This window comes from Furipterus horrens, unplaced genomic scaffold (genome assembly GCF_987537825.1).
Source record: "Furipterus horrens unplaced genomic scaffold, mFurHor1.1.pri manual_scaffold_3, whole genome shotgun sequence".
In the NCBI taxonomy this organism is placed as follows: Eukaryota; Metazoa; Chordata; class Mammalia; order Chiroptera; family Furipteridae; genus Furipterus; species Furipterus horrens.
In genome coordinates, this window is record NW_028327173.1 from 3018646 (window position 1) to 3030130 (window position 11485).

Genomic DNA, 11485 nt, shown 5'->3' on the forward strand with positions numbered 1-11485 from the left:
CAAAGAGAGGTCCTGCTTGTTCCTAAGTTACCCCCAGACCCTTGCCAACTCCCCGCACAGGCTCAGGCTGGGCCCTGAGGCCCCCTCCGCCCAGCGGGCCACAGCCGGGGCCGCTCCCTCTCAGGGGAACACAGCCCATGCCGCCTATCAGGGGGCGTTCCTGATCACCACCTGAGCTGGGAGCATATGTGAATTCATATCAATTGTACGGCGACCTGGGCGGTGAGCTACTGTTACCCCCACGTGCAGATGGGGACACTGACGAGGAGCTCCTCGCTTGCCCACATCTGTTCCACAGCTGCTCGGTGACAGAGCCAGAATGGGCCAGAGCCTGCCCCTCCCCCCAGCAGAGGGCCCTCCTGAGTTCAGACTCTCCCCACATTTCCTTAAGAAGCATTGAAACTTAAACAGCGTGGGCTGAGTGCCAAGCCTGGGGCCGCACCCTGGGGACATTGAGATGGCTCAGGCCACCCCCTGGCCTTGAAGTTTGTATGGGGTCCCTTGGGAGCATGTGGGCTAGTGCACAGGTCCCCATGCTCACCTCTCACCCCTCCTCCTGAGGGGCAGCAGCAGAGCGCACCCAGAAACAAGAACACAGCCCCCTAGGGAGCTTGGCAAACACAAGGCCATCGGAGCAGAAGATGGACGTGTGATTGTAGTGAGACAAGTCAGGCCCCCTGATTTGGGGCGGCAAAGCCAGGAGTCGAGACAAGAGCTCCTCTGCCAGGGTCCCAGGCCAGCCAGTCTGCCAGCTATGGGGTGCCAGCTCAGCATCCACCATCCTCCGGGCCTGGGGAGGGGGGTCCTTACACTCCCCACCCACAACCCAGCACCAGTCAGGGCACGGTCCACCCGGTGACCAGGAGGGAGGGACGGGAGCACGGGCTGGAGCCTGCAGCCCTCTCCCAGCAGGGCCGCCCCACTGCGCCCCTTTCTTCACCCCTAAAATGGGCCGACCACTGCCTTTCTCCCGGAGAACGGAAAACTTGAAACTGGGAGTGAAAGGCACCCACGCGAGGCCTAGTCGGTGCCCGGTGGTGGCAGGCAGAGTCCAGCAAGGCCCCCAGGCCATTCGGACAGCAGGCAGCCAAGTGCAGGGCGGCAGAGGGAGGAGGGTCCCTGGTTCGGGCCTTGTGGGCCAGGGTTGCTCAGGGCTACCCGTGGAGGGCTGACCAAGACGGAGGTTCCCCTTGGAGCACCCCCACCTCAGGGCACAGGCCCTCTGCTGATAATGGCAGCCGGGGACAGCACTCCTGCTCGGGAGAGGATTAATAATTTATTTATGACATTTAACAAAACCCAGACATCACCTCATGGCGTCTCATCAAAGGAGGCACCAGACCTGAGCAGTCTGGGCAGGCAGGTGGGGCTGGGGCAGGGGACTAGGTGAGGCTTTTACCCTAAGGGATCGGGGAAGGTGGGAGGGGGGCTGGGGGAAGGGGGGCCCAGAGCTGGCAGGGAGAGGCCCCCGTGGGACCCCAGAGCCCAGGCAGGGAGGAGGTGGGGAGAAAGGCAAGGAGGGAGGGGGTGGGATGACACACCAGGAGGGCCAGGGACAGACGGGGACAAAAGAGGGAGAGAGAGAGACAGCCAACGAATCAGGGAAGACGGACCAGCAGATCTGGGGACAGAAAGGGCTGGACATGGGGACAGAGAGAGAGACAGACAGGGAGAGGGAAACAAGGACAGAACCGAAGAGAGAGGCAGACAGCCTCAGAAGTGTCCCCTGCAGCAGTCACACATTACACTCAGTGCCCCGCTCGGAGAAGATGCTCGGGACTTGTGTTAGATGGATGCGGAGCGGGCACAAGGCACCTCGGCGGGCAGAGAAGGAGCAGGAGAGGCAGCTGGGTGCAGGGGTGGAAAGTAAGTTGGGGGCGTGGCTGCTGCGTGGCTGGTTCCTGGGTGGGTTTCATGGTGGGACAGGCAGATGTTTGGGTGGGAGCAGGGAGACCCGGGTGGGTGGACGAACAGATGGGTGGGAGTGAACGAACTGAGGAAATGGTAGATGGAGCTTAGTCTCTGGTCACGTCAGAGGCAGGTGAATATCCCACAAGCCACTGGGCAAACGGCGCTGGGCCCTTGGCCCCCTCCTCACAGCAGAGTATGAACACCATCAGACTCCCTGGGACACCCCCCCAAACCCACACTTCCCCAGTGCGCGTGGGGGGAAGCTGAGGAGGCAGGACTTGGGCGTCATGGGTATCTTCACTGCCCCCTCGGCCCCAGGAAGCCTGAGATGCTTACCTGGCTGGGGCCAGTCCCGGCGGCGTGGGGGACCCAGGCCATTCAAGGGTCTCTGGGGCCAGAGTGGTCGCACTGCCTGACCAGGGGAGAGGCTGGACTGGCCAACTCTGGGACCCCCACCCCCACCCCCTGGCTGAGCGTGGTTGGGGAAGGGCTGGGTCAACCAGCAGGGACCTGCCAAGGCCAAGACCCAGGTGCCAGGCCCTCCCACACCCAGCCTTCCTCCAGCCCCGGTTCCCCTGCCCCCCAGCTTACTGGATAGGGGCGCACGTCTCGGAAGCATTTCCTCCGGGAAAGGGCAGGTCCGCTGCCCCCCTTGGATGGTGCTCATTGCAAGAGTCACAGTTTATGGAGCACCTGTTGCGTGCCGGGCACTGTGACCTAAATGTTCCATGAGCTCCAGCTCGCCGGTCCTCACAATAACCCTCTATGAGGTAGCTGCTCTGTGTCCCCATTCCACAAGTGGGGACACTGAGGACAGGGGCAGGGAAGCTTGCCCAAAGCCAAGCAACTAACAAGCAGACCCATCTGACTCTTGAGTGCTCACTTTGCCTGCCCCTCCGAAGCCCGCTCCCCCCCCCACCCGCCCCCTGGAGAATCCGGTGGCTGCCCATCTGGGGTCCCTGAGTGAGGTCCTAGTCCTGCCCAGGAAACAAGAATTCTGCTCAGGGGGAGGTGGAAGACGGCCGAGGGGAAAGAAAGTGGATTTGACACCTAACAAGTCCACCTGCTGCAGATTCCAATGAGCATGGCCGCTCCCAGCTCACCAGCTCCTCCTGCCCCACAACGAGGGGCTTTGGAACCCGATGGCTCTGGGCCAGGCGGGTCACGGCCACGGGCCCAGGAATGGGGTCGCCTCAGGAGAGACAGAGGCATGGGCTGAGGCTGTCATAGCATCCAGGGCCAGGGGTGACTTAGGATGTCCCAGCCCTCAGACAATGAGACCACAACCATCTCCTGAGCATCCACGGTGCCGGGGTCCAGGCGCAGCTGGTGGCCAAGGCAGTCCCACTCAAGGGGCCGCCCGCCGCCACCAGAGCCAGCTGACGATAAAACTCCAGGGACTAGAAGGAGCAGCCAAGGAAACAGAGCACAGAAACGGGCCTGAGAGGGACAGAGTGGGGCCACACTGAGCTGGGAGGTCTGGGAGGGAGGGCCTCCAGCTGGTGACGCTGAGCTGGACCTAAATGACAGGCAGGGGGCAGCGCGGAACCGGTCGGGCAGAGGTCACAGCCAGTGCTGGGGACAGCATGGCATTTGGGGGGCCCAGAAGCGGCAAGGAGGCCGGGATGGCTGAGGAATGTGAATAAGGGCAATGGCGGGAGAGGAGGGGGACAGGCAGGGCCACACAGCCATTCGGGCCATGGGCTCTGGGGTCTGCTGTGCATCACAACGGCAACCCTGGCTGCTGAATGGAGCGTGGTCAGTGAGGACGTGTGAGGAGGCTCTGGAATGGCCCAGCCGGAAGGGACAGTGGCTTGAACCAGGGACATGGAGAGGAGCTGGGAGCTCGAGAAGGCCTGAGGCACACTGGACATGGTGCGTGCAGTCTCGCGGATGACGGGGCTGCGGTCCCCAGGCCACACGGGCTGAAGCAGGACCTCTCCTCTGCAGGGCTTTGGGGGTGTTCCTAGGGCCTCTGGGGACAGCCTCCCCCCATCCCTGGAGCAATGGGCGCCAGCAGGAGGGCGAGGGAGGCTAGCTGGTGGGCTATGACCAAGCCCCACCGGTTGGGTGACCCCCAGCCTGAAGCCACCTCCGCGTCTCCCCTGAACCCCAAGTCGGGCACCTTGACACAGCCAGGGAGAGACAGCGTCTTCAGGAAAAGGGGACAGGAAACCCCACCAGGGGTCGGTGAAGTCCCAGGAATAAACCTGCTACCGTAGGTGCAGCTGTTGACCGCCCCACCAGTGCCACAAAGGGGCCACGCCCGGAGCACCACCAGAACGCTGAGAACAGCGTCCAGGGAGCCAGCCTCCGGGGTGGGCAGCGGGCAAGGCCGCCAAGCCTGCGCCTGGCCTCTGAGCTCCTCCCAGGAGATGGGCCTGCTTCCCTGGACCTGGGGTGCAACCCCACCCATGGGGGCCACCTCACCCGCACTCCTCTCAACCCAGGAGGCGCTTTGCAAAGTTGACCAGACTGTCTGGAAGATGGGGTAAGGCCAGACTCCTCTGGCAGGGGCCTCAGTCACCATGTCAAAGCAAGCAAACAGGTGGGGAGGACAGGGGACCCCCCAGTGGGCGTGGCCACTGATGGGACTCCCTCAGTAGGAAGACACAGAGCAGCCTGGGGAGCTGCTGCCTGCTGGACCCCCTCTTCTCCCCTCCTGCATACAGGAGTTGGGGTACGAATTTGTGGCATATTTTATCCCCTGGGAAAGGCACTCCAGCGCGGGACAGCACACTGCTGGGCCAGGGAGGGCCCCTGGACATCCCACAGGTCCCTCCAGAGCGCAGGAGAGGCCAGAGACTTGGGGCGGGTGGCTAAGAACTATGAGAGTACCCCAGAAGGGTGCCGGAGGCTGGCTGACAGGTGAGGCCCTGCCCAGCTGTGCCAGGAGCGGAACGTCCCAAACAAATGGTGAGCAGTTAACCAAAGAGTAATCGTGCAAGGTTACCCTGACGCACCGGCCATGTTTATGCTGAATTCTGAGGGGGATGGCAAGGCCAGGGGCGGTGGCCTGGGCGCAGGCCCATAGCATAGCCAGAGCAGGGTGGGCTGGGACCGCCACGGCCCGAGTGACCGCGGGCTGGAGACGGCGGCGCGGTAAGGCGTGCCAGGGCAGCGCCGCGGGCTCCCGCAAAGTGCCTGGGAGCGGCGGTCACCCAGGGGCTGGGGAAGGGGACTAGGAGTGAGAACCTGGCCCGGGCCCGCCTGGACCCCGAAGGAAGCCGCCCAACCAGCACTGTGTGTCTGAGCCCCTTTCCCGGCCCCACCCAGCCCGCCCTGCGCCGGGACGGGCCAGCCCTCGGGAGGCCAGAGGCGCGCAGGGCGAGGGCGAGGGGTGAGCGGCTCCAGGAGCCAAGAACCATTCCCGCCCCATTCAAGGGCACGCGGGCTGACCCCGGCGGTGCCGCGCCCCCTCCCTGCCCCGGGCGCTCAGCACAGACCCCCTCCAGTCTCCCCTCTTCCCCGCACCCCTCTGCCGGCGCCTGGCCCTGGTGGCCTGGATCCCGCCCGCCCTTGGCTGCCGGCGCGCCGCGCCCCGGCGCTCGCCCAGCCCCGCGCCCTTGGCCGCGCGGCGCCAGCAGGGCGGGAGCGCAGCCCGAAGCCCGGGCACCCCCACCCGCACGCAGCCAGCCCCGCCCGCGCAGTCCCGCCCTGGGGCCCCTCCGTCCGAGCCCCTGGCCTCCCTGGCCCCAGTCGCAGCCGGCGGCCCGCTCACCTGACATCTCGTCCTCGTTCTCCATCTCGTCCGCGAAGAGCCGCGGCAGCTCCTCCTCGGTGCCCAGCGGGCCCCGCATGCCCGGCGCGGGGGGGAGGGGAGGTGGGCGCCCCCCCTCCCGCCGGGCGCGGTGCCAGCCTTAACCCGTGCGCTGCCGGACTGCCGCGCGCGACGGGCAAGGCGGCCTCCGCAAGAAGATGGCGGCCGCCTGCCCCCCCACCCCCCCAAACCACCACCCCCCCGTCTCGACCCCCTCCTCTAGGCCTCCTTCGCTCGGCTCCCGAAAAGCCCGGGCCGCTCCGCCCACCGCGCCCCGCAGCCCGAGTCCGCAGCCCACCGAGGGTGGCAATGGCAGCGCCCGCGGCGCAGCTGCACGGCGGGGGGGCGGCACACATGCCCGGATTGTGACGTCCAGTCTGGTTGCTGTGGCAACTCCATCCCATCGTTCCGGCAGCGCGACTAGTTAACAGCGGAGAACAAGTTGGGGGGACTAGTCCTGAGCCGCCGGGTGCGGGGTGGGGACAGAGCGCTCCGGCAGGGGGAGCCGTCGAGGTGCCCGCGCGCCCGGGGACCCGACGGGCGAGCGGGCCCTGTGGGAGGCTTGGAGACACCGCCCGTGCGCACCCGGGCAGGGCCCGCCGCCGTCCCCTACCCCGCCCGGGAGCGCGTCCGCCCCGGGTTCCCAAGGCAGCGGGGGCAGGTAGGTCCCTGGGGCGGCGCGCGGCGAGCCCACGCATTCCGCTCCCTCGCACCTCCCCGCACGCGACTCCGGCCCCGACACACTTCTAACCCCCTTTCGGAAGCGGAGTAGAAAAAAGCTGTCCCGCACTTGGGGAAGGGCCACTCCGCTGACTGCGGGGTCTGATTCCTCCAGAAAAATCCGTGCAGGCCGGCTCCTGCCTCACCCCGTCACACCCGGCCCCCACGTGCCGCCCCTGCAGGCTGGCCCCAGGCCCTTGGGGGTGGTCGCTAGGCGGTGTTCTCTGAGCCCAAAACTCCCTCTAAGAAGCCACACGTGTGCGGAGTGGGAAGGCAGCCACCAGCCCTGGGCGCTTAGAGGTGAAGATGGAGGCCAAAGCCCAGGGGAGCAAGACTGGAATTTAAATGAGCGCCGCCAAGCCAGTCACAGCTGCGGCAACTCTGAGAGCTGCGTGTAAGGGGGCCAGTCTCCCCGGCCGGCTCTGTAACCTAGCATGGGCGCTAAAGGCAGGGGCACCCTCCCCTCCCAGCCCCGGGCCAGGACCGTCTGGGGGGTGGGGGGAACCCACTGGAGCCCCAGGTGTCGGTGAGGCACCTGCCTGATGGGGAAGTCCAAAGCAGAGGCGGAGGAGCCCCGACCCCCCTCTGGGCCTGGCTGAGCACCTGCACCCCACCTGCGCCACACTGAGGCGCCACGAGGGCTCTCCCTTCCTGGGGCTCCGGGGAACCGGAAGAGTAGTGCCTCCCAGTGCAAGACCTCCTGGGGAGGTGGCCACACCCCACGCCATGGTGAGTCCAACTGCGTCCACGCTGTGGCCAGCGGCGACGGATGGCCTGGGAAGGTGTGCAGCGAATTTCTCCTCCCCCTTCCCACCCCAGGTAATGGTCAGCAAGCGCCAGGTTGTTCTCTTCATCCATTCCTGGGCCAGGGCAGGTCCGTGGAGCCTCCTGGGTCAGAGCTGGGCTCTTCGAATCTCTCCTCCGGGATGGCTTTTAAACCATGCTGGTGAGAGACGGAGCCCAGGGCAGGCGGCAAGGAGGCGGGCTAAGGACGCAGAGGGCACCCTGGCGGGTGCGGCTCAGTGAATTGAGCACTGGCCTGTCTCCAAAGGGTCGCCGGTGTGGTTCCCAATCAGGACACAGGCCTGGGTTGTGGGCCAGGTCCCCAGTTGGGGGCTTGTAAGAGGCAACCACACATGGATGTTTCTCTCCCTCTTTTTCTCCCTCCCTTCCCCCTCTCTAAAAATAATTTTTTTTTTTTAAAAGCAACCAAGCAGAGGGCTTCTGGGGGTCCAAGGCTGTATCTCACATCACTGGGCGTCTAGCCGAGGGGCCCCAAATCGCTGATGCACTCACAGGCCTGCGCTTCCCTTGAGGAAGCCGTCTTGCTCTTTGCAGACCTGTTAACCATCCAGGAAAAGCTCTGCGTGACGTCAGACTTGCCCACCCCTCAGCGAAGAGCCCCCAGCCGCTCCCAGCTTGCAGGATGAGCTCAGGACACCGCACAGGTTCCTGGTCCCACCTCACGGACGGCCAGGGCTTCCCGTCCGCAGAACACCCCTCCCCACCGCCCACACCCCCCCGCCGCCCTGGGCTCTGACTCCCAGGAGCGCGCCAAGAGAGCCACGGCCTCGTTCACAGAGGAACGGGTCCCACCGCTTCGTTCGGCAAAAGGCGGCTGACGCTCAGCTCACCGCTCCCCATCCGCTGCCCGTCCTGCCCTTGCCCAGGGCTCCAGCCACGTCACTGACGTGACAGAATGACCTAAGCAAGTGGGTTTTTGACTAGGAACCTCCGGTAAAGTTTAAAGGAGAGCTCTTCTTATTCAACTATAAACATGCGTTTAAATGACACTAAGCCAAAAATGCCTGATGTTAAAAGCAATTCCTTAAAAAAGTGGAAATTCTATAATTTCTGATTCCGAGAACAAGGAATTTAGCAATTAAGGTTAGTTCCAGGAGACAAGATTCTCCTGTTTGCTGTTCACAGAGCTTGTAATTACTCCTCAGTGAACATTCAAAATAAAATTATTTATTAAAAATACATTGGTTAAGAAAGCACCAAGGTAGACTGCGTTTCTGAGACCAGAGCTGCAGTAATCAATGCCTCAGGCGCTCACCCTACTCCAGCCTCCTCCTACAGGCAGACCGCCTCACGCCCTGCAAGGACAGCGCCTTTAGCACCCCATCCCATCATGGCCACCTGAGGGCCCCAGTGTGACATGAAGCCTGTTTCACCGCTCACAGCCCCAACCCGGCCTCCAGGGCAGGAGAGGCCACGGCGCTGCAGGACAGCGGTCTCCACTGAGATGAAGGACGGACGCCCCTGCGTACCCAACCTCACTTCCCCCTGAAACCCGTTTTTTCAAGCAGGGAGCTTAGCCCCACAGAAACCCAAGTCACTTGGGGCTGCCGGGGGGCGGGGACAGATGTCTCAGAAGACAAGACTCGGGCCTTGGCCCTGATCCTGAGCAAGTGCTTGCACAGGGTCAGCACAGCCTTAACCAACTCTCAGCTTGGCCTGAACGAGCCTAGAAAAAACGAATGTGGATCCTCAGATCTTCCCAAAGGTAGGAAAGGTCTGGGTTACAAATCCTCAGGTTGCTCCCTAAGCACCATGGCACCCGCTTCCCTCAGCGAGGCCTCCTTGCCGATGGCAAATCCCCGAGACTGGGCCTCTTCCTTACCCCCCAGAAGGCACTACAGTGGCCGATCACCCACAGTTCAGCCCACGCCTCCTGAAGGACCCCATCCAGGCTCTCCCCTAGATCGCTTCTGACCCCAGCCAGCCCTGTGTCCTGTCCAAGGTTGGTATGGCCAGGTCTGTAGGTGTGTCCCCTCAACCAGCACGTGGCCATGCCTCCGACACTGGATAAGCTTGGGGCAGGTGGGGGGCGGGGTGGGGAGGAGGCGGGCGGGCACAGTCACAGGAAGGACCACAGCAGCACGAGCAAGGGAATGGAGAATGGGAGTGGGCCCCCAAAGCCAACTTCCAGGCTCCCCTGAGGTCACCAGTGACTCCACCAGAGGACCGTGATAGCCACGCTGAGGTCGTGTCCCCAAGAAATCAAGTGTCCCCCTAGAAAGGCTGCGACCTAACACCCCAGCACATTCTGTAGTTCTGACCATTGTCTTATTAAACGTATTGGTAGGATCAGGCCCCCTGCTTCGCCCCCTGTGGTGTCTGACCCCTCCCAGCTGGGCACCTGGTGACATCAGGACCTGTGTATTTCAACAGCGCGTCCCCCTAGACGGCTCTGAGGACGACGCTGAGGCAGGAAAAGCACTGTAAACCTCCGGGAGAAGGGGGTCGCTGAGGCTTCTGAACAGAAGACGATACTAAACCTCCTCCGAGCAAGAGACGGTGCTGACCAAGTCACAGTAGGTGTGCTGGTGACCAGGCAGCAGGGAACGAGAAGCCTCCAGCCCCCTACTGCTCTTCTTTTATGCTCTCAACCCCTGGTTGGCTCCCCAGGACCCAGTCTGTTCCTGTGCTTTGCATATTTCAGGTCAGACAGGTGGGTCAGGAGGCAAGAGAGGCAAAGGGACTGGCCCAGGCGTGGTCCAGGCAGAGCTGCCGGAACAGGTCCAGTGTGATTCAGGTTCGACCCCAGCACCCCACGGGGAGGTCACTGTGGGCAAAGATCCGCAGAAACTCTGCCTGGGGAGTTCGGCCCTGCCAACTCCAGAACCTACAACGGCAGGCCCCGGGCACAGCTGCAGTGAAGGGGGCGGGAATAAAGGGCATTCTCTTCTCAAGCTTAATGAAGCCCAAGGTCATTGTCAATGCAACAACTAATCAGTGAGAATAAAGTTGTTGCTCCGTAACAGATGAACATGCCAATCCAAAGAAAAGCGCCTTGCACAGTAAATGGAGCCACGTGGCAGCCACTTTAATATAAAATGTGATCAAAACTCAGTTACAAGAGTTCAGAGAGGCATAGAAAAACCCACGTTTCCATTTTATTACAAGTTTTAAAATCTGGGAGCAGCTTTCAAAAACACCAAAAACAACTTATCTGGGCATTTCCACCCAGAGTTAACATTTTACAACCAAACTAGTAACCGCTGCAGGGAGCACCGGATGCTACACCCCAGCAACACGTGCAAACCCAGGTCGGGACCGTTACCGGCCCCGGCGGCAGGGGCAGCCGCGGCGCGCCGCCACCTCCGGCCAGCGGGAAAGCAGCCCTGCCTCCTGGGAGGGCAGAGACACGGCCAACGGTTCTGCTCCAGGAAATTTGCACAGAAACAGAAACGTGAGCGCCTTCCCCACAGATGAAATGGCAGCCTCAGCATGCTCCGTGCCACCCAAGGAGCACGGAACGCCACACCGGAGCCGGGGCAGGAGCCCGCCGTCTGACCCCGAGCGCGGGACTTCGCTGCGGGGCAAGCTCTGTAAGGACACGAATTTAACACTCCGTGGTTCTGACGCAACGCGGCCGCCTCTGCGGACCTGCTCCGGGTTTAGAAGGGCACCGTGAGGCGTCAGGGTCTCTTCCCAGTCGCTCGGAAGAACTCCTGGTGGCACCTGGGCAGCCTCAGACGCCCCCCCGCGGCTCTCTAGCCTCTGCGCTCACGGGCGCCACGGAGAGACCGCCTGCTCCTCTCCCACGCGCATCATGCAGAGGAGCGAGCTCAGTTTGGTCCTGCCGGGTGGCAGTGAGTAGGATGACCTGTGACATGAACCCCAGCCGCGGCCTAAATGGCCTGGAAGCAAACACCCCCTGCGCGTCCCAGCCTTCTCTAGGCCTGAACTGCCTGTCCCCAGTCACCTGTCCTTTGTCCCCTCCCCCCCGGGAAAAGACCCAGCTCTGGGCAGCCAAGAATTCCCACTGGGCCCCCAGAGGCGCTGCCCTCCGCAGCTCCCCCCTTCCCCACCTCCCGGCCCCCCGCTGGCGGCCGCAGCCACAGCACGGGGCACAGACGGGGAGAGGCAGCATTCATGTACCAACTCCTTTCTGTGCACCCGACTTAAACGTAAGCCCCGGGCTCCCAGAGCCGCTCTCCAGACCCCTCCCTGCGGTGGCGTGTGCTGCGCCGTCAGAGGGCCAGCTTATCTCTAGAGAGAGAAGACAGGTTAGTACACGTAACAACTATGGGCATTGAGAGTAACCTGTAACCTAAAACTACAGACAGACGCCCAGAACCCTGC

General features: G+C 63.1%; 1 protein-coding gene across 1 annotated transcript in view; it reads right to left on the reverse strand.

The window, feature by feature from the left end:
- The window catches only part of CHD5 (chromodomain helicase DNA binding protein 5), a 56193-nt gene extending 50420 nt beyond the window's left edge, over positions 1 to 5773 (reverse strand). The window contains exon 1 of the mRNA XM_090268498.1: positions 5633 to 5773. Coding sequence (XP_090124624.1) covers positions 5633 to 5711 — 79 coding nt within the window. The 5' untranslated portion in view covers positions 5712 to 5773. The remainder of the gene's footprint in view (positions 1 to 5632) is intronic.
- Positions 5774 to 11485: the final 5712 nt, after the last annotated feature.